This window comes from Ambystoma mexicanum, chromosome 6p (assembly GCF_040938575.1).
Source record: "Ambystoma mexicanum isolate Mex_15411 chromosome 6p, UKY_AmexF1_1, whole genome shotgun sequence".
Taxonomy (NCBI): Eukaryota; Metazoa; Chordata; class Amphibia; order Caudata; family Ambystomatidae; genus Ambystoma; species Ambystoma mexicanum.
The window spans coordinates 615,810,342-615,837,152 of record NC_090935.1 but is presented as its reverse complement, the minus strand read 5'-3'; the positions used below and the strand labels follow the sequence as shown (position 1 = coordinate 615,837,152).

Genomic DNA, 26,811 nt, shown 5'->3' with positions numbered 1-26,811 from the left:
TGGTGTTTGACAAACTCAGCAATGTCACTCATAATTAGGGCTCACCACCTCAGACACTCAAACTGGGTAAACAGGCAGATTGTGTTTAAAGAATAAATGTTCATTTCAAGCAGAGAATCAAACAGCTGGTGAACAACCGCTTTGGTACCATCTCATCATTCTCCTCTAACAAACTATCATGAATACACAATCACCTGGACCACAGACTACACCGGACTATGAAAACACTCCCATCAGTCCACTGTGCTCTCTAGCAACTTAACCCCAAGAATTGAGCAGATTCACCCAAAGACCCATGTCCACCCACCAGTCCTATACAAAATAATCCTGCTTTGAACAGAATTCACCGAACTCTACGTGACTCTAATCAATAGCTTGATCAAGGAAAAAAACAGATAACTTTGTACTGAAACAGCTTGCATTAAATAACTTTGGAAAAACACAGCTAAATCCATTGACTCTGCAAACTATCAGCCAATCTTCCTTAGTCAACTAAGCTCCATGAAAAACATACCTACTGTCAGCTTCTTGTCCACAGAGTAACATCCTACATCAGTCGGAGCTAGCATTCAGGTCAATGAGTGGTAACGAAATTAAAGTTAGTCACTGTAGTGACTAAAGTACTCAATCCATAGTCCCCTTTCCTCCATCCTTGTGGGTGTCCGCCAATATGGGGACGGTACCGGAACCTTGGCAGAGAAAAATTGAGCTTTCCCTATACATTTAGTGCTGCCCCGGCAATGAGAACACCCCACCGAGGCCCACCCCTCCAGCGCCTCACCTTAGTCCCTTTGAACACATCAGACGCTTACATTCCTGGCTACTCTTAGTACATATTAGCCCTTGGCATACTAGTGCGGGAAGGTGGGTGGGACATGGGGAGAAAAGGGGACTAGGAGTACTCTAGTCACTACGGTGAGTAACCTTAATTACCCATACGTTCCGTACCCTTACCTCCATCCTTGTGGGTGAGCCCACCAAACAAGGACATAGGGTGGAGCTAAGATAACCTGCCTCATATCTAGGACGGAGCAAAAAAGTTCTTCAGAACTGTCTGACCCCAAACTCTGCATCGTGCCTGGAGATGGTGTCCAGCAAGAATTGCTTACAGAAAGCCGCCAGAGAGGCCCAAGTAGCTGCCTTGCGATGTTATCCGATGAGACAAGTCTCTGAAATGCGACTGCCGTGGCCTTGCTCTGACCGCATGGGTATGAATCTCCCCAGGAACAGGTTTGTCCATGGCCGTGTACGCCTCCAAGATGGCCTAAACCTTTCTGAAGGATTTAATCAAAGAGAGATAAAACCTGAGGACCCTCTATGGTCCAAGGAATGCAGGGCCCTCTGCCTCAGACTGCGGGTTCGGGAAGAACAGCGGCAGGCGGATCTCCTGATTCAGATGAAATGGAGAGACCACCTTGGGCAAGAGGTTTGGGTGAGTGTGCAAGATGACCTTGTCGTGAAACATGGTGAAGTACTTGCACAAGGACAACGCCTGCAGCTCACTAACCCTGCACGCAGAGGTGCAAGGCACCAGTAAAACTGTCTTTAGTGTCACCAAGCGGATGTCCACAGAGGCCAAAGGTCCAAAGGGCCTGCGCTGCAAAGCTGCGAGAACCCCATGGTGGTCCCAGACCAGGTGAGGCCTATGCACTGGTGGAAAAAGCTTAGACAAGCCCCCTTAAGGTGGGCCTTAAACACTGGATTGGCCACTGAAAACACATGCCCAAGGGAATTCTTTTAAGCCCCAATGGCCACCAGATAAGTGCGACATGTATCCACCTGAACTCCAGAACGAGCCAGATGTGCTGAAAATCCAGTACGTCATCCAGGTCAGGTGACAGGGTCCAGACCCTTTTCACAGGCCCAACGGCAGAACCTAGTCTATTTGCTCTTATATTGGGACCGAGTCGCGGGCCTCCTGGCCTGCTGAATGATGTCCCAGTTGACTTACGAAAATTGAGCATGCTGAAGTCTCAGCTTGCCAGGAAATAAGCTGGCCAGTTTCAGCTTGGACGGATCCCGATGTTCCATCACCCTGCTGGAGATCAAAAGGTGGACAGGACCCTGGGGGCACAACTGTAGCAGATCTGAAAACCAAGTTCTCGAAGGCCAGTGGGGAGTGGGGGGCAATCAGAATGAGGCTGCAACTCACCGAAGCCCGAAACTTGCAGAGAGTCCGTTGGAGAAAAGGGGTGGGTGGGAACACACCACCTGCGGCCGTGCCAACAGATCTGGAAGGCATCTCCCAGAAAACCCCCCCCCCATGAAGCAAAGTGGAGGCACTTTGCATTCAGAGGGAATGCGAACATCCTGGTCGCCGAACCTCCAATGCTGGAACAGTGACAACAAGGAGTCAGTGTGCACCTCCCACTCGTAGGTGTTGAAACCCATACGGCTCAGCTGGTCTGCTTCTGCGTTGCTGACCCCTGGGAGGTGGACTGCTGAATTCCAAACTCAGTGAAGGCCCATTCCCAGATCGATACCGCCTACATGCACAGGAGGGGCGGGGGGAAGGTAATGTGTGCCACCCTGCTTGTTCAGGTAAAACATTGTAGTAGAATGGACAGACTTGTCCCCGATGAGGGGCAAACACGCCTCTACGGCCCCAGGCCCACTGCCCTGAGCTCGAGCAGCTTGATCTGCAGGAAGGTTTAATTCCTGGACCATACTCCATGAATTGCATAGCCCTCCAGAGTAGTCCCATTGTCCGTCACCACCAGGGTAGGCTCTGGTCGGGTGAAGGGGGCTCCCACTGAAACATTGCCAGCCACCAGAGAAGATCGGGCAGTAGGAGCAGTGTTATTGGGATCCTGTCTTACGGAGACAGTCTCCTGAATCTCAACTGGCCGCCAGGTGGAGCAGGAGGCGCCTCATCGGCGAGTATGCCGTACAACAAGTATGAAGGAGCCCATCAGGCCCACAATCGGCTGGAACCACCATGCAGAGGGTAGTCGTGTTGGCCAGAAAGTGCCCCACTGACTTGGAGGGACTGAAGCCTCCAGGGTGAAGGAAAAACCTGATATTCATTCTTTACATTACGCAACATCCGTCCGAATTCGAATCACCTTGGACGGACTTCTTTCAGAAACAATTCCCACGTTTCGGGGATTAAAGCAAGGATGTTCGCTAGCCTCTGCAGTTTTCAATTATTACATACATGATGTCAAAGTTCCTCTGTCAAAGGTAATTTCAGACTCCCCTAAATTGAACAATCAGATCCAATCGCTCATGTATGCCGACGACTTGGTCTTAATTTCTAGGACCCAGGTTGGGCTACAGCGTTTACGTGATGCGTTTCAGGAATACGTACATCTAAATGAACTATCAATTAACCCAAAAAACACTCAAATTGTACAATATTCACCTAGACATAAGGGGCCTCTGACATTTGTCTGGACCATTGGCTCTACACCGATCGGGGTGTGTACCAATTTATTGCTATTTGGGAATGATTTTTGAAGGGAAGTTGATAGCACAGTGCCAGCTGGAGCGGGTGGAGACTAAGCTAATCTCAGCCATACCTCAAGCCTGCAACATTATGTATAAATATGGTACATTTTTGATCTTGCCTGCGTGGCATTTTTGGACCATGAAAATTGTCCCAATACTGCTATATGGTCTGGAATCTATGCCAACTGAGACCCCTTTTAAATTCAATCAGTGGGAAGCTAAATTCTGGCGCTCAGTGCTCCATCTGCCCCAATGCATACCGATTGCATGGATGAGATGAGCTGGGGTTGCTTTCACTCCAGGCACATTACAGCTGGCGTCTGTTCTTTATTTAGGAAATTTTTGTTGTCTACAAAGCAAAATGTGCTGTTAAAAATCCTCACAGTACCTGTTTGCAGCCAAACACGCGTTCATAAACAATTGGTTGCACAAAGTCTAATATATCCTAGTTAAAGCTGATAGAACTATTGAACTGTTGTCCAATCCTGACAAAGCAAAACTAAAGATACAGAAAACTGATTGGATCAACACCTGCGACCACTGTCTAACTTTTCGTAATGGTGACACTGTGCTTTCCACCGAAAAGGGTGGGCATTTTGCCACCATACCAGATGAACAAGTTACTTCTTACCTTGTAACGTTCTTTCGACGGGTTGTTCCTCCGACGAATTCCACATCTTAGATATCTCCTTCCAGCTCTGCTGGCCTCGGAAATTTTTTTCTCTAGGGGGCGCTGCGCATCGACGTCCTCGGAGTCGATGTCCCTCGACAGCCGCCGTGTCGACGTCATCCTGCCTATAAAGGCCGCGCGCAGCGTCCGTTGCTCAGTTCCGTTTTGTAGCCCACAATAATACTTTCTGGACTAGACTAATCACCCTGAAGGAGCGTAAGCTGCAACAACACGGGAAGTAGAACTGCGGGGATGGATGAGAGGGCCGATGAGGAATACGTCGGAGGAACATCCCGTCGAAAGAACGTTACAAGGTAAGAAGTAACTTGTTCTTCGAAGGGATTGTGTCCTCCGACGTATTCCTCATCTTAGATAGGCTCCCATAGCAGTATTCCATTATTGGAGGAGGGAGTACTGACTTCACGCTGTCTTCTATTGATGAATAGAATGCAGTACAGCCCTTCCAAACCTAGTCTCTTGACTGGAGGAGGAATCCAAATTGTAAAAACGTGTAAAGGTATGGACAGACGACCATGTAGCGGCCGCACAGATGTCTTTAACCGGCACGCCTCTTTCGAGGGCCGATGAAGCTGCAATACCTCTGGTCGAATGAGCCCTAAGGTTTTGAGGGGGCTCTTTCCCTGCCAGTTTATAACATTCCAGAATGGCTAGAATGATCCATCTGGAAATGGTCTGCTTAGTTATTGGTAATCCCAGCTTTTGACCTGCGTAACCTACAAACAGCTGGTCTGCCTGTCTTATCCTGGCTAGTCTACTGATGTAAAAACTTAAAGCCCTTCTAGGGTCTAGCCTGTGTAACCTCTCTTCCTCTTTCCCCGGATGAGGAGGAGGATAGAAAGATGGAAGGGTAATCTTCTGAGTGATATGGAATTCAGAAACCACCTTTGGGAGGAAATTAGGCTTCACTTGCAGGACAACTTTGTCTTTGTGAAATATTGTGTGAGGGGGTTTACAAGAAAGAGCGTGTAATTCGCTCACCCTTCTAGCAGATGTAAGTGCTATTAATAAAACAGTTTTAAGGATACGGAATCTTAACGAACAAGAATGGAGTGGTTCGAAAGGTGTGCCCATCAGGAAAGTTAGTACTAAGTTTAAATCCCATAGGGGAACTTGGAATGGTCTTGGGGGATAACCATTGGTTAACCCCTTTAGAAACTGTATTACCAAGGGTAATTTGAAATAGGATGGTTCTTCCGCGGTGCGCTTAAAGATGGATAGCGCTGCGAGATAGCCCTTAATGGTGCCAACTTGAAGGCCTGAATTCGCCAAATGTAGAAGGAAGGACAAAACCATTGGTGTACCACATGAAAAAGGGTCGATATTCTGTTCCCTACACCAGCTGCAAAATCTGTTCCAACGGCAGCGGTATAAAGACTTTGTTGCTGGCCTCCTTGCCGAAAGCAACACCTCCATATCATCATCAGGGAGGTCCCAATCCTTATACCTCAACCTTTCAGAAGCCAAGCGTGAAGGTTGAGGGTTTTGATGTCTGGATGGAGAACCTGACCTCCCTTCTGTGAGAGTAGGTTCTCTCTGAGTGGAAGTCGAATTGGAGGGCAGATGGACAAGTCTAGAAGGTCCGGGTACCACGTTCTCCTGGCCCAATCCGGGGCAATTAGGATCATGGTTCTCCGGAATCTTCTCAACCTCCTGATCATTTGAGGAATGACAGGGACCGGTGGGAACGCGTACAGAAGCGGAAACTCCCAGTCCACTATGAACGCGTCTCCCAGAGCTCCTCTCGGGGGAAATTCCCTTGAGCAGAACAGATCGCATTTCCTGTTGACGCTGGTGGCGAACAGATCCACCTGAGGGGTTCCCCAAAGGGCGAAGATCTCTTGAAGGACTTCCCTGAGCTAGTTCCCACTCGTGGGAGACTGTGCTCTGCCTGCTCAGAGCGTCCGCTGTCAAGTTCTTCTCTCCGGCTAGGTGAACTGCCGATAGAGAGATTCCTTCTTGGATTGCCCAAAACCAAAGCTGCATCGCCTCTCTGCACAGGAGTAGTGATCCTACGCCTCGCCTTTTGTTGAGGTAATGCATGGCCACTGTGTTGTCCGTCATTATCAGGACGTTTTTCCCTTGTACAGCTAGCAGGAACGCCTTCAGCGCAAGTCTGATGGCTCTCAGCTCTAACAGGTTGATATGTAGTCTGGACTCCGATGGAGACCAACGACCGCTGATGGTCAAGTCGTTGGCGTGGGCTCCCTACCCCGTGAGTGAGGCATCCGTGACTACTGTTATCTCCAGCCAGGGTTGCCAAAAATGTTCTCCTTTCAGAATGTTCTCCTGACAGGCCCACCACTGAAGGTCTCGAGCCACCCTGTCGGGAACCTGAAGAAGATCTGTCATTCTCCCTGGGAATGGTGACCACTGAGTCCTCAGTGCCCACTGGAGGGATCTCATTCTCAGGCGAGCCTCTGGCACTAGGAAAATGCAGGATGCCATGAGGCCTAGCAACCTCATAAAGTCGAAGGCTGGGAGACGTTGGGCATTTTGAAACTTGGTAACCATCTGTAGAATATCTTGAGCCCTCACCTCTGGTGGCGAGGCTTTTCCCAGGGAAGTGTCCAGGATCGCTCCTATGAACTGGAGTCTCTGCGATGGTATAATTTGTGACTTCTTTAAATTGAGGGAGAAGCCCAGTCTGTGAAGGGAGTGGCACACGTGATTTAGTTGGATCTGAGCTTGTTCCGAAGAGACAGCCCTGATCAACCAATCGTCCAGGTAGGGGTAGACATGAATCCCTTCCCTCCTTAGACTTGCCGCCACTACCGACATTAACTTGGTGAAGACCCTCGGGGCGGAGGTCAGCCCAAATGGCAGCACTCGAAATTGATAGTGAGAGTTGCCAATTGCGAACCTCAGGTATTTCCTGTGTTTGAGATGGATAGGCACATGGAAATAAGCGTCCTGAAGGTCCAGAGATACCAACCAGTCCGGGAACTGAAGGGCCTGGAGGATCTGAGAAAGAGTGACCATCTTGAATTTGTCTTTTCTGAGGAATTTGTTCAATTCTCGCAAGTCCAAGATGGGTCTCAGTCCTCCGTCTTTCTTTGGAATGAGAAAGTAAGGGGAGTACCAGCCCTTGTTCTTCTCCGCTACAGGTACCGGTTCTATGGCACCTTTCTCTAGCAGGTCCAAAATTTCCTGCAAGAGGAGCGGATCTGGAGCTTTCTGAGAGCTGATCCCCGGTGGAGGACTCCGAGGTATGCGTAGGAGAGGCAGGCAGTAACCTTGGGCAACTGTTTCCAATGCCCAAGCATCTGACGTGATAACCTGCCATTCTGCCAGATGTTGAGTCAACCTGCCTCCTACAGGTGTCCTGTGAGGGAAGTCCTCAGAGTGGTTTTGAGGCGGCTGATGCAGATGCCGATGGTAAAGAGGCACCTGCTGTTGCTGCGGCCTTTGAATATCTACCCCGTCCACCTCGGGTAGTTCTTCTTTGTCCCCTTTGAGCCGGTCGTCCTCTACCTCTTCCGAATGCGGAGTAGAAGCGAAAGGACTTGCCTCTCGCAGAGGTTCCTGTGGGACGAAAAGGTGTCTGACGGATTGCAGCGCCTAGGGATTTTGCTGCTGCTTTTGAAGTTTGCAGTTTTTCTAAACTGTCATCCGCCTTTTTCCCGAACAAAGAAGAGCCGTCGAATGGCATGTTCAAGAGCCTGGCTTGCACATCTGGGGCAAAACCAGACTTTCTCAACCAAGCGAATCTTCTGGTTGTTGTACTTGCCGCCATTGCTCTGCTGATACTGTCAGCCGAATCAATGCCCGTCTGGAGGGATTCGCACATAGCGTCTTTACCGTCCTGTATGATATTCAGGAACGCCTCCCTTTCTTCTCCCTCCGGGATGCAGTCAGCCGCTGTAGAAGCACACTCCCAGTGTATGGCCGAATCTAGCAAGGGTGCAAGTAGCATTCACAGATTTTAACGCCATGCTACATGCCGAAAAAACTTTCTTTGCCATAGCATCATATTTTTTATCGTCCCTGTCCTGTGGGACGGTAGGATAAGCCGTCTTGACATCGGTAGAAGATGCTGCCTGTACCACCAGACTTTCTGGGGATGGGTGTTTTGACAAAAACTCCGGGTCTGTAGAGGATACCCTGTATTTTGTAGACAGTTTTTTATTTACTGCCGGGACGACATCTGGGGTTTCCCAGTTCGTCATAATCTTCCTCTGAAGAGCTTTATGGAAAGGCACCACAGGGTCCTCCTGTGGGCCTTTATCAAGAAGATCCATGAGGTCATCTTGTTGGAAAGATTGTGAAGGTGCAGACCACCCCATAAACTCTGTGATCCTGGCCATTAAGGCTCTATAGGGGGTTTCTAGCAAACTCCACCTCAGGGGAAGTTTCTAACCCACTTGCCTCATGTAAGGAATCACGAAGATCCTTTAACCTGCGTTCTTCAGAGGAAAATTCCTCTCTAATTGGGGTTAAAGGTCCCTGCAACTCAAATGTGTCTTCCTGTTCAGACAATGCACCCTCTTCCAAAATTGAGGACATAGTTCTCAATTGTTCTGAACTCATAAAGGGTGTAAATCCCATTTTCAAGGCAGAGGGTGCCGAACTTGTCATTATCGGCCTCGAAAACGTCAATGTCATCTACGCCGAAGTCTTCGAGCGTGGCGTCGAAAACAAAGGCGGAGGCCTCGATGACCTTGACAGAATTGGGATTCTACTCGACAATCTCGAAGCCATCGTCATCGAGGACCTGGGGATAGTCACTGGGTGTGTTGTGACCGTGACTTTTCTTGGCGTCTACGCCGGTGTCGAAGCTGGCGTCGAGTCGACAGACCTGTGTGTCGAAGGCACCTTCGAGGAAGGTTTGGAGGTCATAGTCCTACTCGAGGGTTCGAGACGCGCTCGAGAGGTTTCCTTCGCCGGGTACTGCGACTCGCGGCATTTTTGACCTTCGGGTCTTTCGACCAGAGCATCGCTCTCGGCAGTCTTCGAGGGGGTCGAGGCCGCTTTCTCGAAGACGCTCATCATATTTTTGCGGAATTCCTCCCATTCAGCCCGGGAACTATGTTTCGTGGGGCAAGGGATTCTTTTTGGCGAAACAGAGGAAGAGGAAGAGGAAGACAGAGAAGGGGATCTTCGACGTCTCCTCTTCGAGTGCTTCGATCTCGAGGAGTGATGGGACCCACTCCGAGACCTGGAGCGCGAATGGTGACGAGGAGACGAATGTCTCGACTTCGTCGACGAAGAAGAAGCTTTAAAAGTCTTACCTTTCTCCAGCTTCCCCCTATGCTCCTTCAGGGCCTTAGCTGTCATGGACATACAGTCCTCGCACTCCGAACAATGGTGTTCAGCTCCCAAACACCACAGACAAGCTCTGTGAGGGTCAGTCAGTGACATCTTTTTTCCACAATCTCGGCATTTTTTGAAGCCGGATCGAGGAGTTGTCTGTTCCGACGAGGAAGCCATCGAGTACGGATCGAATAACTCGAGGTAAATAGGTTTAATCTGACAAGAACTGAGCAACGGTATTCTGAGGCACTGAGTAAGCGCGGAAAAACGGAACTGAGCAACGGACGCTGCGCGCGGCCTTTATAGGCAGGATGTCGTCGACGTCGATACGGCGGCTGTCGAGGGACATCGACTCGGAGGACGTCGACGCGCAGCGCCCTCTAGAGAAAACATTTTCCGAGGCCAGCAGAGCTGGAAGGAGATATCTAAGATGAGGAATACGTTGGAGGACACAATCCCTTCGAAACAATGTCCCTCACTTAAATACCGCAATGGCATACTTCGACTCCGCTTTAATTTGTGTGTCAAAACTGATATAAAAGCAAGGTGCCGGTTTGTGAGTGCAGATCAAAATGTATGTCGTTTTTGCAATAATGACACTATTCCCGAGACACTCATTCATCTTATCACAGAGTGTCCAATGTTAAGATCTAAAAGAGAAATTGCTTTTACAAGACATTGTGAATATTTGGGGAATATATCTCAAACTGAATGTTGGGCGGTACTGTTGCGGTGCAACAACATGTCAATTCAAATTGCAGCTGTTATTTTACAAAGCCTAAATCTGGAAGAAAATGTGGAATTAACATAACTGTCAATGGCAGGATGTAAGAAACATATCTGGCAATAACTTAACTGATTACTTTATCATACTTACTTTGTATAACACCACATGTATTTGAGGTCTCTCCTTTCTTATTAATTTTATTGCACTGTAGTGATGATGAGAGTGATGATGAGTTGATTGTTTTTGATAATTGAACCTTTTGTAATGAATTAATGTAATCAATTTTAAGAAATGTTTTATGAACTATTTGTTTTATGATATGTTTTGCTATAGTATTTTGAAAGGTTGATTAAATTCAACCAAATCAAATAAAAATAAAATTTAAAAAAAGAAGGAAAAACCTGCTAAACTGTAGTGTTCCAACGCACCCTTACGAATATCAGTTCTGTGACTTCATCTGGTTGAGGGAGAAACCCAGCTGATGAAATCTGCAAAACCTCTGGCAGGAGTGTACCACCCCTTCGGGCAACCCTGCACTCACCAGCCAGTCATCCAAAGAAGGTTTCAGATGATGACCCTCCAATCAGCAAAGACCTGCCATGGCGTTCAACTTCGTGAAGACACGAGGAGCCGAGTTCAGGCCGAAAGGCAGCACCCTGTACTGAAAGTGGTACGACAATGGTGAACCGCAGAAACCTCTGATGCGGTTGGTAGATGGGAACAGGCAGGTAATCATAACTTGAGGTCCAGGCAACACATCCAGTCCCCTGCACACAGACTCAGCTATGTGCACGGGAGTAATCGTCTGTAAGCGTTCCAGTCATATAGATAGATTTAGAAATGAAAGGTCCAGGACAACCCTCAGGCCAGCCTGGTTATTCTTGGGTACCACAGAAATCCAGGAATAGTACCCGGAGCCTCTGTCTACAAGAGGAACCGGTTCTATCGCCTGCCTCTCCAAGAGCAAAAGGACCTTACGTAAAAGAGCAGGGGACCCGGTCAGACAAAGAGGAGGAGAGGATGGTAGAGGACTAGGAAGACTGAAGCCCATGGAGCTACAGATATGATCCACGGGTTCCTGAAAAGACGCTTCCAGGAGTCCATTAGCAGAGACAAATGGCCCCCAACAGGTGAGCTGTGTTCCCAGACCTTGATGTCATGGCGTCGGAGGTGGGGCGGAGGGGCAACGGGGAGGGGGCAACGGGGAGGAAGTGGAAAAGCCTGCATGACGTCCTCTGCTGCTTCCTCCTGTCGTCACTGGTTGACCAGTCAGGCCACCGGGTACCCTTGATGCTGGAGAAAGCGCAGGGCTTGAACTCGGTCCTGCCCTGGGACCAAGGGAAGGATTTCTGACCTGGTTTTGTCAGGATGGCCAAGGACTTGGTGGTTTGAGTAGAGGTTCTTCTTTGACCACGCTGTCCTTCTCATCTCGACCCCAAGGCACAGCCCTCTACTGGCTGTGTCGATGTGGGCGACCGAAGAGTCCATGAGGTCCTGCGCAATGGCCCGGGCATTCGCCAGACCGGCCTTGAAAAGATGCTTGGTTGTCTGAAAAGAGGTCGGGCAGAAAATCCACAAGCTCACGCCACAGCTTCGGGTTCGCTGCGGCCAAGAGAGTGCATTGGTCTGCCGCAGATGCATGCCCGAGAAGGAATAACAGAGCTTTCCCAAAGACTCGAGGACTTTGTCCTCCTTGGAGAGGAAACTGGAGGTGGCTCCCATGGAGGAAGACAAAGATAATGGTTTAGAATACAAGCAGGCCGCAGCCACCCCTGAAAAATGTGGGTGTGAGGCGGGGAGGATTGGCTCCCGGTCCATCAGCCAAAACCTGCTGTCCAACTTCTTGTTCATCTGGGCATTGGCTCTGGGCTTCTCCCAGACCTTTTACGCAACCGTTCTGGAGAGGGGTGCCAGACCAGATCGTGGTGCGCTGCCCCAAGACCTCTGCTAGCACTACCGACTCCTGTGGGGCGTCTCCTGGGCAGAGAGACCTCAGCCAGGCCCTAAAGGCGGTCATGAAAAGCCTTAATGGATGACGAGGGTTCACTGTCCTGAGAGTTATCATCGCTCCTCCCACACCCCTTTTCACATACAGAGGAATCCGGGCACTGGGACACAGGTGCCAGCGATGTCCTCCCCCTAGGTCCGGAGCCGCAGACAGATCCAACGGCTGTTGAGGGCGAGGCATTGGTGGTACAGGAGGTGGGGTGAGGGGTCAGAAGAACCGGTAGGGCCTGGACAGGGGGCGAAACAGGCACTTGGAACTGGCAGCGCTGGAGGAAAGGGAGGAGTTCCCAGAGGGTACTGAGTGGCACCACCTGCAGGATGACCTTCACGTCTTTCAGGTGCCCCTTCATCTGAGGGGAAAGCATGAGGAGGAGGAAGTGCTCGAAGAAGCGGTCCTCGCAAACCGCCAGGTCTTTAAGGGCCCAGCCCTCCTCTGCTCCTGGTCAAAGCGCAGAGGTGCCTGGTACATGTAGCCATAAGGCTGTGATGGGTAGATGTATCCCCGAGTAGATCAGAAGCATGCACCATAGGATACGCTGCGCTTCCAGAGGGAAGGGGGCTGGGATCATCTTGCAAAGCCCATTCGATGGGTGAAAGCACTGGCAGGCCCTCAGCCGGATCGAAGATGGAAGCCAGTCGGGCAGGCTCCGCCACGTGCTTTTCTGTCATTTTGAATCATTGTGCCATGCCCTGGGCGGGAGGGCGCGCAGGCACTGAGCCAAGAGAGGCCTTCGACATGGGAGGATACATCTCGGGTCTTGCACCCTAAGCAGAGGCGTCTCCCACAGAGATACCACTGGTAGGCGCCGAGTCCTCACCCGGACGGCCGGTAGTTGTAGCGCCCTTACTCACTGCCTCGAAGTGAGCTCCGGTAGGCTAGACTCCCTCTGCATCTGTGGCGGTAGCTGTGCTGGATCCTGCAGAGGACAGACTGAGTTGGCACTCGACGAACCCTTACCCCCTACCCCCCTGGGCTAGAAGAGGACAAACTTGATCGCCCTACCAAGGATAGCCTGGTAGGGGGCCTGAGTGCCTAAGCTTGGAAGTCAGTAGACTTGGAGGCCTCGGGCCTGCCAGACTTTAATTTGAGGAACCCCAATCCGTGGGAACGCCGGTAAAGGAGTCGCCACACTGTGGATCCGTGCTGAACAGAGGGCCTACCTTTTCTTGATGAAAGGTCCTGCAGACAAAGTCCTTAAGGTGGGTAGGAGGAGAAATATGGAAGATCTCCCTCCACTGCAACAACTGATTCGTCAACGCCCTGTGACCGAGAGCGCTGCAAGCCGAACATGCGTCCCCATCGGTGGTCGGGCCCCAAACAGTAAAGACAGTGCATGGAGGTCCGAGGTCGGGAACGAGCAGTGGCATGAGGCACACCTCGGGATGCCTCCTGCGGCCGACAGATAAGGCACCGAAGAAAAGTTAAAGATTGAAAAAACAAAACAGGGAGCCAGCAGAAAGCTCAAAAAAGCCTCTGCGCTGGCTGCCAGGTCTGACACAGCCTGTGCAGAAAAAGAGACTGAGGTGAAGCGCCGAAGGGCAGGACCTCCGCAGGTCGCCCCTGCGCTACACTAACTTTTAAAGGGATAGCTCAATTTTTCACTGCCAAATGTACCAGTACTGTCCCCATGCTGGGGGGACGCCCACGAGGATGGAGGAAAGGGGACAAGAAATATGGATACCTACCTTACGGCTATCTGGGACAGCCTTAAAACAGGCTCAGATAGACCCTAAAACCCTCATCCTGCTGCCTTCAACAGACAAAATGATCAGCCAATAAATGCTCATCAAGAGACTAGCTAAGCAGGACGGGAGCATGTAGCTTTAAGATGTAGTACTTCATTTTTCTCAAGCAAAATGCAAACAACCCTCTTTGCTCCTTTCAAATCAACTTATTGAACATCTCATGCAAGATTCCACTTGGATCCAGCGTCTCTCCCCTCTAGAACCATTTACACGGCTCCCCTACTTGACATTCAACAAACTAGGAATTAACTGCCACAACCAAGCAAGACGACAAAGAAATATCATACAAATTTAAAACTGAATCGAAACAAGCATATATGGCCCAAACTTAATCTCAATTGACCTCTTAGGGGACCAGGAACAGACAAAGTCATCACAGACAACACAATAATGTACCCAACCAAGACACTGTGCACCCCTACCATATCCACTGGTCACAAGAGATTAGAACCTACCCTCAGCCCAAAAAGATAGCAAGAAAAAAAAAAGAAAAAACAGGGTTATGGGCAATTACCTTTTTCTAAAACCAAAAATAAGAGCACTGGTCAGGAACTTTTTCTCTGTTCCATGTCATGCCTTACACTTTCCCACACAGGTCGCCATGGTACCATTTCAGATTACACCATGTCAAGAGCCACAGCAGACTTCCTCAATTACCTCCTGAACAGTCTTCATAGAGCAAATAACGCTAATGAAAGAGTACCAAAACTCAAAACATACAAACGCATCACCTCAAGCTCTTCAGACCCTGCACTGGCTTTCTGTGAGCCACAGGCTTCAATAAAAAATATTCTGCATCGCCCATGGCAGTGGCTGAAAAGTAATCATGAGCCCTTATCTTCTACACAAGACACTATGATTCAGCTAGCATTAATTAGTGATGGATCACTGACATAAAAGGAACACAAGGAGGGAATCCCTCAACGTGTAGACCATGAGACTCCCAAAGACCATACCTAGACAACATTGCATTCAGGAGGAAAATTTAACCATTTAAAACTACTGAAATCCTGGTTCTTCTCCAAACCGTAATAAACATTGCATCACGAGTGCCACCTCACCTGTTGAAGTCAAAATAATGCACAGATACAATCAAAGAATGTGGTGAAATTAACAAATCCTGCATTCAGTGGATAAACTGAAGCCCAGGTGTTGAACCCATGTATGTGATTTACCTCCAAATGAGAAGAACCTCCCATAATAAATTAGAATGTACACTTTTTGATATAGGTGATTTGATGGTCAATGCACAACACTTTGTAACTAAGAGGACAAATCTTCAACTGGGCGGTCAAACTAGATATCCTGCTAGTTTTCCCAATGAAATCATGAACTGCAGATACCCGTAAACAAGAACGAATAAGCATGAAAGCCCCTGGAACGCTCATAAAAAAAAAGGGCCAACAAGATACCATTGTACACTTGGAATAATAACCCAACTCTTCCATCCCACAAACAGTTCAGTCATCGATAGTCTAAGGCCCAAACTGGTTCTCACCTTTAACAAAATGCCAGACACTCATACCAATAAGATGACAATATATATTACCTTCATTTCTCCCTCTTCTACCACCAGTTGCCAGTTGGCGTCACCACCCACATCCTGTAGAGAGTAGGTCATGTGGTTTTGTACCATCTCTTCCACCTTCAGAAACAAAAGAGAAAAACAAACATGAAACTGAGAATACCATATGCCTTAATTAGTACCATAAAGTGCAAAAGCTCCCAAACAAACATTTGATTATGTTGCAAATAAATTTTGTTTGACTGCGTAAAACTGGTCCAACAGACAATAGTACCCAGCTTGTGATTAGCAAGAAAGGAAGTTCCCACATCAAGCAAGTAGGACCTCTGAGCAGGGTACAGCACACTTAATTTTTATTTTATATATTTTATATTTTATTCTTGCATTTATAGCAGCACACAAAGCTCTGAGGCATCTAGGCGCTAGTTACAGTTGCAATAAGGTACTGCTGCACAGTTCCAGACAGCTATAAGATACATGACACAAAAAGTTATCGTAAACTATACAACATTAAGATTTAAGTTTGCCAAAAAGAGGCATGCTCTGGCTACTGGGTCCAGGTAGGAGCGCGGTCGGCGCGCAGGGACACAGCAGGCAAATATGGAATCAGTAATGTAGGCCACAAAACGCACACTGGAAAAGACTCACCCAGTGGGGATAGGGGCTACATCGGCTGTATGAGGCAATGAGGTCTACAATCTGTAAAATGTGATGTTCCGGGCAGGGTAGCAGGCACAATGCCAGCAATTGAAGTACAGTGATGGGTAATCAAGGTTCATTGTTCCCAGGGGCAAGCCATAGGTAAGGAGTAGGAAAGTCAGGTGAATGAAGGTAAACCCATTAGATTGATCGGGTAGCAGTATGTGGATAATAGGAGTCATATGAACGAGTGCAGGAATGAGAGCATACCTTAATAAAGAGTTGTATGGGCAGACATCCTGGCCCAGAGAGGGGTCGCAGGCCTTAAGAGTGGGCCTTCGCAAAGTGGCCGACATCTCCCGCTGCCCCTGTAAATGCCAGTAAAAGTTGGTAAGCCGCCAATCCTCTGCAGGCAAAGGCGGGACATGGGCAGATGTAAGCCCTTTCATACAGACGGTAATCACAGGCACCACTATTGAAAGGAGCTGATGCTCCCGAGCCTGGACATGTCAGCCAGCAAATCTCATCTCCATAACGGTGGCCCCTTCCCTCAGAACTCGTGTAGTGAGGAGTGCAGCACCCTGCTGGTGCAGGATCAACAGCAACAATTGCAGTCTGCAGAGAGGCTGGGGGCTGCATCGGCATGGTGTTGAAGCGACAACAGTTGCTTTGGATTTAGTGTGCCAGGAGATTATGTAGTTTACTCAAGTATAAACCCACCTGTCACAACCAACAGCCACTTCCATGGACTAACTTTATTTCTGACGTATACAAATTTGAACCAGCAAATTAATCTTATTAGCTGCCAGGTGCAGGACTGCCTCAGATTATTGTAAAAGCAGCGCTCATAATGGAATGACATAACGAGCTGCCAATGTTCCCATCTGTCTGTGAACCATGCTGCAGACAAGCAAAACACAGCTCTAGCCCAAGATAAAGTAGCCGCTTATTATTTGTCAAATGCATAACCCAAGGGAACCAGGCAGACATTGCCTGCATCTGGGTGCCGATGGAAAGGAAAACAGACCTATCAGGAATGAAGACAAAATATTCATATAATGTAATAACGTACACAATTAAACTAATTGAATAAAAGGTGAGTTGTTAACCTTTTTCTAAAGATCATCAAGGAATTAAACAAAGCTGAAGAGGGAGTTTCTTCCACAGGCGAGAAGACGTCCAAATTTGTAAGTTAATCAGGAAATTGGAAGCTGGTGCAGTGATCGTCTTACAATCGATATTGGAGAAAACATAGGGACTTTGCAAATGATCGCAACAGCAGCATTTTGAGCTGTTTGCATGTGATGCTTCTGATGGCCCGGTAACCCCAGCATTCAAGGTGTTCGAGTAATCAAGACAGGAGTTGACAAAAGAGCCTAGACCCACTGCATGAGTTGTCAGAGGGAGAAAAGGGAGAGTCCTCTTGAACATGTGCAAACCATGAAAAGATAACCTGGCCACATTAACACAAAGAGTGTGCATCATTTTGGGCTCCCGAAAGACGCAAAGATCCAAGATTCTTAACTTTGTCGCCAACCTGGCGGGGAGGTCAAATATATTAAGCGGTCCAGGGCATCTAGCACAGTCCTTTGAAAAGAGGAGAAGGGTCAAAAAGCATAGCTTCAGTCTCAGATGGGTTGAAGCTTGTCTTACTAAAGTCAAACTATCGTAGAAAAATAACACGAGCTGAGAAAAGATCTATTGGGGCAGGACACCATAAGAAAGAACTGTAGGTTGTCCGTGTATAAATGGAAAAATAATGTCAAATTTGCAGATGACGGGTAACGAAGGAGAAGAACAAGTTACTTTCTTACCTGGTAACGTTCTTTCGATGGGATGGTCCGACGACGTATTCCATATCTATGACATGTAATCACCACAGCTGTGCTGTTTCGGAAACTTTTTCGGCGTCTGCGTCCTGCGTCGATGACGTCGTCGAGGACCTCCTCCGACGTCATCCGACGCCCATAGCCTCAGTTGTAGTTTTTTCCCCCAGAACGTGTGACATAAGTCAACTGCCAGTCAGACACAAAGCCTTGCGGAACGTAAGCTGCAATCGCAAAAGAAATTCTGCAGCGGGGAAGGCAGGGCGGGAGCGATATGGAATACGTCGTCGGACCATCCCATCGAAAGAACGTTACCAGGTAAGAAAGTAACTTATTCTTCGAGGGGATTGGGTCCTCCGACGTATTCCATATCTATGACAGACTCCCAAAGCAGTACCAAAGCAAGGAGGAGGGAAAGAATTTAGAATCAAAATTTAGAATAGCCAATCAAATAGCAGAGCAAAGGACCGCCTTGCCAAAGGCCAGATCCTGTGCTCGGATGGAATCGAGGGAATAGTGACGTACAAATGTATGTACTGAAGCCCAGGTGGCTGCATCACAGATGTTGCGAACAGGAACACCCCTCTGCAGGGCAGTAGACGCAGCCATACCCCTGGTAGAATGGGCCCGCAAGCCAGCCGGTGGGTCCTTACCCGCCAAGCGGTAGCACTCCGAGATGGCCAAAATAATCCAGCGAGACAAAGTCTGTTTCGTCACAGCTTGCCCCAAACGCTTCCCAGCGTAACCAATAAAGAGTTGATCATCCACTCTGACCCGGGACATGCGTGAAACATAAAAGCTTAAAGCTCTCCTAGGATCAAGCCTATGGAGCCTCTCCTCTTCCTTACCAGGATGCGGAGGAGGATAGAATGCCGGAAGAAAAACCTTCTGGGCCAAATGAAATTCCGTCACTACCTTCGGAAGAAAAGAAGGACGAACTCTAAGGACAACCCTGTCCTTGTGAAATACAGTGAAGGGAGGCTTAACTGAAAGTGCCTGTAACTCACTTACTCTGCGAGCGGAAGTAACCGTAACTAAAAAAAACAGTTTTCAGAGTTAACAGCCTCAAAGGGCAAGAATGTAAAGGCTCAAACGGAGCACCCATAAGAAACTTAAGAACAAGGTTTAAATCCCAACCGGGCACCAGGAAAGGTGATGGAGGGAACACATTAGTGAGCCCTTAGAGGAACTGTGAAATCAAAGGGATTTTAAAGTAAGAACATTCTTCAGACGAGCGCTTAAAGATGGACAGCGCCGCCAGGTAACCCTTAACGGTACCCACTTGCAAGCCCCTGTGGGCCAAAGAAAGTAAAAAGGACAGAACCATGGGGATGTCACATGCAAAAGGATCCACATTCTGAACTCTGCACCAGTCGCAGAACTTACGCCAACGGTACAGAGACTTTGTTGCCGGCCTTCGGGCCGAAAGCAACACCTCCATCACGTCCTCAGGGAGGTCCCAATCCTTATACCTCAACCTTTCAGAAGCCAAGCGTGAAGATTGAGGGATCTGACTTCTGGATGGAGAACCTGACCCCCCCCTCCCGTGAGAGCAGATCGTCTCGGTAGGGAAGACGACGTGGAGGGCAGATGGATAAGTCGAGAAGGTCCGGGTACCACGTCCTCCGAGCCCACGCCGGGGCAATGAGGATCATCCGGGAACCGAACTTCCGTAACCTCCGCAGCACTTGCGGGATGACGGGGACTGGAGGAAACGCGTACAGCAGCGGGAATGACCACTCCACCACGAACGCGTCTCCTAAGGCTCCTTTTGGAGGAAATTCCCGCGAGCAAAACCTTTCGCACTTCCGGTTGACACTGGAGGCGAAGAGATCCACTTGAGGGGTCCCCCAAAGGGCGACGATCTCCAGGAGAATCTCCTGAGCCAACTCCCACTCGTGAGAGATCGCGCTCTGCCTGCTCAGAGCGTCCGTCACGTTTTCGGCTCCGGCCAGATGAACTGCCGAGATCGAAACTTCCTGCTGGATGGCCCAGAACTCGAGCTGCATCGCCTCCCTGCACAGAGGAAGTGACCCTGCCCCCCCCTTTTTGTTGAGGTAGTGCATGGCCACTGTGTTGTCCGTCAGGATCAGGACATTCTTCCCTCGCACAGACGGCAGAAAAGCCTTCAGGGCTAGCCTGACGGCCCTCAGCTCCAACAGATTGATATGGAGTCTGGACTCCGACGGACACCAACGACCGCTGACTGTCAGCCCGTTGGCACGAGCTCCCCATCCCGTGAGGGATGCATCCGACACGATCGTCACCTCCGGCCAGGGAAGCCAAAATGGAGCCCCCTTCATCAAGTTGCCTTCGACGGCCCACCACAGAAGGTCCCGGGCGACCGAGGACGGCACCTGAAGGAGGACTGCGACCATTGCGTCTTGAGTGCCCACTGCAAAGATCTCATCCGCAGGCGAGCCTCTGGCACCAGACGAATGCAGGATGCCATGAGGCCGAGCAACCTCAAGAACTCCAACACTGGGAGCGTCTGGGCATGCTGAAACTTGTGCACCATCTGCTGAATGTGAAGAGCCCTCACCTGGGGAGGAAAACACTGCCCCAGGGAAGTGTCGAGCACTGCTCCGATGTACTGGAGCCGCTGTGTTGGCGTCAAATGGGACTTCTTTAAATTGAGGGAGAAGCCCAGCCTGTGAAGGGAGCGACAGGTGACCGATAGATGATCCAGGACTTGCTCGGGAGAGCTCCCCCTGATCAACCAATCGTCCAGGTAGGGGTAGACGTGAAGCCCCCCTTGCCTGAGATGCGCTGCCACCACCACCATGAGCTTGGTGAAAACCCTCGGGGCGGAGGTCAATCCGAACGGCAGGACCCGAAACTGAAAGTGCGAGTCGCCAACCGCGAACCTCAGGTACTTCTTGTGCTTGGGATGGATCGGCACATGGAAGTAAGCATCCTTGAGGTCGAGTGACACCAACCAGTCCTGAAGCTGAAGGGCCTGGAGGACTTGAGAGAGAGTAACCATCTTGAACTTGTCCTTCCTGAGGAGTTTGTTCAAACCGCGCAAGTCCATGATGGGTCTCAATCCCCCGTCTTTCTTCGAAATCAAAAAATAAGGGGAATACCATCCCTTGTTCCTCTCCGCTACAGGCACCAGTTCTATGGCGCCTTTCTCCAGCAGGGCTTGAATTTCCTGCGCAAGGAGCGGATCCGGACTCTGCAAAGAGAGGTTCCCCGGTGGATTGTCGCGAGGCCTGTGCCGAAAGGGAAGACAGTAGCCGTGGGTTATGATCTCCAGAACCCACACATCTGAAGTAATGGCTTGCCACTCTACAAGATGCTGCGCCAGCCTTCCCCCAACCGGCGAACCATGGGACATGGCCTCACGACTGAGTGGGAGCGGCTGCGGCGTTACCTGAGGGCAAAGAGGCAACTGCCCGAGCGGCCTTGGCACCACGGGTACCCTGTCGGCCACCTCTGGTACCCCTGCGTTGGCCTCTTTGACTGCCAGCTCCTCTCGCTTTACTGAAGGATGAGTAATAGCGAAAGGAACCACCCCTCCACTGCTGTCCCCTAGGACGAAAAGGCGGAGGTTGGCGAACTGCAGCGCCCAACGACTTCGCTGCAGCTTTCGAGGTCTGCAACCTCTCAAGGCTCTCGTCAGCCTTGCTGCCAAAAAGGTGTTCACCATCAAAGGGCATGTTGAGGAGCCGGGACTGCACATCAGGAGCAAACCCCGACTTCCGCAACCACGCAAACCTGCGTATCACGGTGCTCGCCGCCATGGACCTACTGACGCATTCAGCTAAGTCCAAACCCGACTGAACGGACTCACACATGGCATCCTTACCATCCTGGACCATAGCAAGGAAACCATCCCGTTCGTCCCCTTCGGGACGATGTTCAGCCGCTAACGCAACACAGTTCCACAGAGTGTGCGTGAAACGTGACAAGGCACAAATGGAGTTGGCCGCCTGAAGCGCCATACCACCAGAAGAAAACACTTTCTTCGCCCAGCCATCAAAACGTTTGTCGTCCCTATCAGGAGGGATGGTAGGGTACGACGCCTGCTTCGCCGGGGCCGTGGCCGCCTGCACCACCAAACTCTCCGGAGTGGGGTGCCTGGTCAAGTAGCAGGGGTCGCCACTGGCTGGACGGTATTTTCGCGACAAGGATATGCCCACCGCCGGGAGACTCTCCGGAGCAGTCCAAGCCGCCGCCACCCTTCTCTGTAAAGCCATATGGAACGGCAGAACCGGGTCAGTTGGGGGACCAACATCAAGGATGTCTGTCAGATCATCCTGCACAAACTCCCCTGGGGGAGCAGACCATCCCAAGTACTCAGAAACCCTAGCCATAAGGCGCCGGTACGAGGAATCAGCATGAGAGCCAGGCTCAGGCCTACAAAACTCCACCTCCGGAGAGGTGTCCAGTCCACTGGCATCATGCAGTGACTGTCTCAACTCGGCAAACTGACTATGGCCCGAGACAATTTCATCCGGAACCTGACTAGGAACCAGGCCATCAGAATCCTCATCCGCCTCTGAAATATAGTCCAGGTGGCGAAAAGAAGGCACTCGAGAGTGCTTGCTCTTAACCAGAGCCTTCCTAGGGGGTCCACCCGTGCCCTGGGGTATCTCCGACACGAAAGGCGTCGATGGCGTCGAGCGAATCGGCGCCAGCGTCGAGAGAACCGGCATCGGCGCCGAGAGGATCGGCGTCGATGTCGAGGAAATCGGCGTCGACGTCAGATGCAGCGCCTCCAGAATCGGCGGCGTCGACACAGCCCTCGAGGCCGGAGCCCCGAGCGTGTCCCTCGACGACCTGCGCGTCGACGGCATCGACGACTTCCTCGGAGCCAGAGCCTCGAGAAAGCCTGTCGACGCCCTCGACGCCACAGACGTCGATGCCTTCTTCGAAGACCTCACAGGTGCACACGGTCTCGAACGCTTCGAGGACCGGGCCCTGGAACGGGTACGTCGAGAACGAGTCCCCTTGTCCGAACGGGACCTCTCCCGTGACTCGTGCCGACCACTCTTGCGAGCGGTGTCTCTCGACCTCACACGACCGACCCCACTCGGGGGCGCGGACGGCTGAGTACCCTGCGACTCAAGAATCGCCAACATCTTCTTCCCGAAGGAAGCCCATTCCTCCGGCGTCGCACGGCTGGAGGGGTAAGCGACGTGCCGGGCAGAGCCCTCCGAAGAGGACCTGGAAGACGACCGGTGTCGGCGCTTCCGAGAATGCCTCGAAGAGGCTGAGGAGTGGCGAGACCGACTCCTAGAAGGAGACCCACGAGACTTCCGACGATGACACGGAGAGTCACCCCTCGAATCATCCGTCGAAAGCCCTGCAGACTTCGACTTCCGGGGCTTGGACACCCGACCTACCGACAACTTCTTCTTACGTTCGCGTAAGGCTTTGGACGTGAGCGACTGGCAGTCGATACAGTCATCCGTGTCGTGGCCTCCCCGAGGCACCAGAGGCAGGCGTCGTGCGAGTCCGTCACCGACATCTTGGACACACACACCCCGCACTTCTTGAAACCCGGACGCGGGGTTGAAGACGAAGTAGACATCTTCTGAAGGATTTTCACAAACGAACAGGTTCGAAGAACCGAGAAGAACAGAACTCCAAAGAGTCGAGGCGTTTAAACCGAGAAACACGAAGCAACACGTTCGCGGAAAAAACGGAACTGAGGCTATGGGCGTCGTGCGTCCTACTTATCATATCGGATGACGTCGGAGGAGGTCCTCGACGACGGCGCATCGACGTCATCGACGCAGGACGCAGAAAAAGTTTCCGAAGCAGCACAGCTGTGGTGATTACATGTCATAGATATGGAATACGTCGGAGGACCCAATCCCCTCGAAACAAATATTGAACAGCAAAGTGGATGAAGGAACTTGGGGCAACACGACAAGTGACTGGAGTAAATTCAGATATGAAATCCTGCATAATGGCCTAAGATCTATTGGTCAAAAAATTGTTGAACCAGTCCAACGTGAGGCCTGAGATCCATAGTAGAGTCTGCTCAGCAGAAAAAGCAGACGATAAATCCAGCATCACCAGAAAAGACAAATGGCCAGGATATGAGTGCAGAAGTATGTCGTCCCATACTAAGATCAAGGCAGTTTGTGTCACAGCCATAATGAAATCCTGATTGTAGTAGGCCTAGAATCTGATTCTCCTCAACAAAGGTGCCCAATTGCTGGGTCACTACGTTTCAATCATCTTATCTACCCAAGGTAGCCCAGCAATTGGTCGGTGAATTTCCCAAATCTTCAGGATCTAATGAGGATTTCTTGAGGAAAGGCATAATGAGATTTTCAGAGCCTAGGGATTGACCCTCTGTTGAAATAATAAGTTAACCAAGTCAGAGATCAATTTGGCTAAGCTTGAAGAAAGTGATTTTGCCACCAATGCAGGAAGCAGATCTAGACTAAATTGTGCTTAAGCTTAAACAATAAGCGGAGCTGCTCACCTCCCAATACCAAGGGAAGCTCAAAAATAGGTTTAGTATGAAGGCCTTTCATTCTTCCAATTGGTGATGATGATGCTTAGTCTTCCTGGAAGTTTTCATAGATCGTATGGATTCTACCAAGAAAGTTCTCTGGTTCAGTTGGCTCACTCTTTAGCAACATTTATTTCCATCAAGCGCACACATGTACGGATGGAAAAGATGGCAACAATTGAATGTGACCTTACAATTAAGCTAATCAGTGTGAAGATCTCCAACATGGCTGTAGGCCTCTCCATCTTGGGGACCAAGAAATAACAGGAGCCGTCCCCTCCCACCTCTACTCAGAAACCACCCAAGGTAGACGTTCCTGTTTAGTAGAGCGAATGATGGTGATACCAAGGTGGGGGTGAGTAGGTTAGAAGGGGGTGGGGGCACAGTGTTTTCCAAAAAACTGAAGAGACTCAACCGGATTCACAATTTGCCTCACAAACTGTCCTGGTTACCCACCTCCATTTATCAATTAATCCAATACATCTAACCCCATTCCACTCTGCCAGCATTCCTCAAATTTACAGGGCTACTATTACTGCCTATGCGGGCCAACATTTGACAGCTGGGAGAGCGATATCAAAGTGTGCTAGAAAGGCCATACACCTCTGAAACTGGTCCTAATGAAGAAATGGCCATATTGTCCAACTAAATTTTCTTCCACTTCAAAAGGTGCTCATGGTGAAGGGGTTTTGACTGCCCAACCTTTGAGTCAGAGCATACCCACAGCGAACATTCTCGGAGGACTGAGATTAACTAAAAGGAATTAGGGGATCCCTTTGAGGGTTGGATCCTAGTAAATCTGGAGAACGTATTTGTACTCATGGATATGTCAAAGTTTTCACTTTTTTAAAATAATTTTATTGGTTTAAATACAAACCTTTAAAATAAACATCTCATTACATCTCTTTACAATCCGTCTCCTTACAGAACCCTACTTTCACTTTCTAAAACAAATAAAGTGCCAAAGGAGTCAATCTTGCTAAACAGTGAAAAAACAAGGAGAAGACTACTTGTCTTGAGTGGAATCAAGGCCACTGGCAATTTGAAAGTCTAAAAACAAGTATCAGTACGGAAAGGGGTAAGGTGCATGTTGTCCAAGTCTGTACTATCAATATCAGTTATCCTAGGGATACACCTGAGAAGTCTTCAACTGTCGGTAATATTTTAAAAACAGGATAGACTCCAGGATGTATATTTTAGGTCACAAAGGTGCACCCAAGAACAACAGCTGCACGCAGAAGGTCCCTATTGAACAGTCGCTGCTGAACAGTCTCCACCTGAGCTGATGAATAGATTAGGGCACTGGAAACTGCCTTACAGCGTGCCACCATACACTGATGAAGGCCTGAAAGCAGAATACGTGCCCCAAAAGTAATTTGGGGAACCCTGCATAGAGCTATGGCATTCAAAGCAGCAGAGCCATCTGAACTGTCAAAGGAAGAAGTGGAGCAGGCAGTTAAGAGATTTTTTTTTTTTAGCCAAATAGTAGTTGTGGAAAAAAGCTACTCACCTGGCTGAAATCCTCCAAGTAGGCATGTGGGAGATTGGAAGGGTACCTTTCTAAGCTCCAATTGCTCTAGGGTCAAGTGGCCGAAGGCAGAGGACACCTGCTCTGATCTTGGAAGCATGGGCGCTGTAAGCCGCTGGAACAACATACAATGGTTCCACGGGTGTGACAAATTGCTTGAAGTGATCTGAAAGTCGAGAGGATTCACTGTTATGCTGCATGGATAAAAAAAAGAGACAGGGGAATCCTGAGGTCTAATTAAGGCCACTTCACTCACTCTAATGCAGTGAGCACTACTTCCATGACCAGTGGTGATGGGAAACCCGGAAACCCCTCTAGTGGAATTGTTTTAAGTCCTGTGCCCGGAAGCATTATAATGGGATGAGGAATCTCTGGGAGGAAAGTTTCCATTGGGGAAGAGGGGACCTATTGCTACTAAACCTTACTGCTGCAAAGATTCAGATTAGTCACCAGGGAGGGTTGTTACTAGTATTAATAAACATGCATGTAAAACTATTGTGGACTGAATTATATCAAGTCTAGAACCTATTAAGGCACTGTCGTACCTAGACACGTGCCTCTTGGGAACACCAGTCCAGTGACTTTTTCACTGAAGAGCTCCATCACATTGTCTGCCTGTGGTACTGGGAAACCCAAAGCGAGGCCACCTGTCACAATAATACGCTTACAACAACGGTTTTGAGGGAAGCTGTCCTCCTGTACACTCCCTCCCCACCATTTTGCAGGCCCTCTTACAAGCAAAATGGAGTATATTTAATCTTACAGACAGAATGCTACTTTGACTGTCATCTAGAAATCTTTGTGATGGAGAAAATCTCAACATGTGAGAAGGTCCAAGTCATGGAACTAGCCAAAAGAAATGAAATTCGGAATATGCAGAAAGTAATAAAATTGAAAAAACACTGCACTAGGCGTGCGTGAGTCGGGTGTTCAAATCCAGTCCTGTC

The 26,811-nt window shown here is 49.6% G+C and overlaps 1 protein-coding gene across 2 annotated transcripts in view; it reads right to left on the bottom strand.

Moving 5' to 3' along the window:
- CERT1 (ceramide transporter 1) overlaps positions 1-26,811 on the bottom strand; it is a 1,636,484-nt gene that overhangs the window by 718,761 nt on the left and 890,912 nt on the right. For both annotated transcript variants that reach the window (XM_069627469.1, XM_069627468.1), the window contains one exon: positions 15,421-15,516. In XM_069627469.1, the coding sequence (XP_069483570.1) occupies positions 15,421-15,516 (96 nt within the window). The remainder of the gene's footprint in view (positions 1-15,420; positions 15,517-26,811) is intronic.